Source organism: Hippocampus comes, unplaced genomic scaffold, assembly GCF_001891065.2.
Source record: "Hippocampus comes isolate QL1 unplaced genomic scaffold, H_comes_QL1_v1.1 scaffold78, whole genome shotgun sequence".
Lineage (NCBI taxonomy): Eukaryota > Metazoa > Chordata > Actinopteri > Syngnathiformes > Syngnathidae > Hippocampus > Hippocampus comes.
In genome coordinates, this window is record NW_017805798.1 from 1,186,420 (window position 1) to 1,187,398 (window position 979).

At 39.6% G+C, this 979-nt stretch overlaps 1 protein-coding gene across 1 annotated transcript in view; it reads right to left on the reverse strand.

The window, feature by feature from the left end:
- The window catches only part of hip1rb (huntingtin interacting protein 1 related b), a 23,962-nt gene extending 23,266 nt beyond the window's left edge, over positions 1-696 (reverse strand). Inside the window, 1 exon segment of the mRNA XM_019885445.1 lies at positions 644-696. Coding sequence (XP_019741004.1) covers positions 644-696 — 53 coding nt within the window.
- Positions 697-979: the final 283 nt, after the last annotated feature.

Below are 979 nucleotides of genomic sequence, written 5' to 3' on the forward strand. Positions count from 1 at the left end.
TTGCTTTTAAGTTGCTACCAAATGTCTTGAAAATGCATGTGCATCACTTTAATTGTTCTGAACGCGATGCAGTTGCAATACAGTTAACTTGGGGAACAAATAGAAGCTTGCCACAGTGGATAAACAACGAAGCGCTGTTCTGGGCAGAACGTCATGGACGTGAACAGGATTTTTTTTTTTTTTTTTTTACAGAGTAATAATGTCACCTAGTGGCACATTACAGGTACTGCTATAATAAAGAAGATGCGTCATATGGTGGTGTTTTAAATGGTATTGTTGGGTATGTAATAAAAATAAAATAAAGTACTAATTAACTGAATGCACATTTTTTTGTTTTGGTTTTTTTTTCTTGGCAAGCTTCTCTCGTCATTTTCGTGCTCGTCAACAGCCTTTATGATCGCAGCTACATGGCACGTCAACAACCTTTTTGATCGCAGCTACATGGCATTTCGGTTCTCCTTAAGTGATAGTTCGTTCATTTCATTGGACCGAGTAGCCAGATCTTTTCCGAGGTCACAGGATGGTCCAATTAGGAGTGTTTTCTCGGGACTGCCTCTAGGTGACAGCATTGGTCTTTATGGGTTCGCTTCCTGGCAGTGGCCGACAAAGCACAGTGGATGGATGTTGGGGAAAAAAATGTCACCAGGTGGTGGAGTAGTCGTTGAGGACGTAACTTTTGCGTAACTTGATGCCCATCAATAACCCCAGGATGCTCCTTCCAACAAACCCTACTTTCAAACTCAAACCCTGGTTTAAAACCCTCTTTTGAAACCTCGCACCTTGTTCAAAACCGGCTTTGAAATGAATAACATCACTTCTGCCGTGTGATTATTGCTTGATTGTTGTTGTGTTTAATCATTAGGTGCCAAATAGCCAACGATAAATCGATTGGGTAATCAGGAAAATGTTAATGCAAAATGAATTTTTTAATCTAATGGATAGAATAATTTGAAAAAATTTTGATCGATTGACAGCCCTC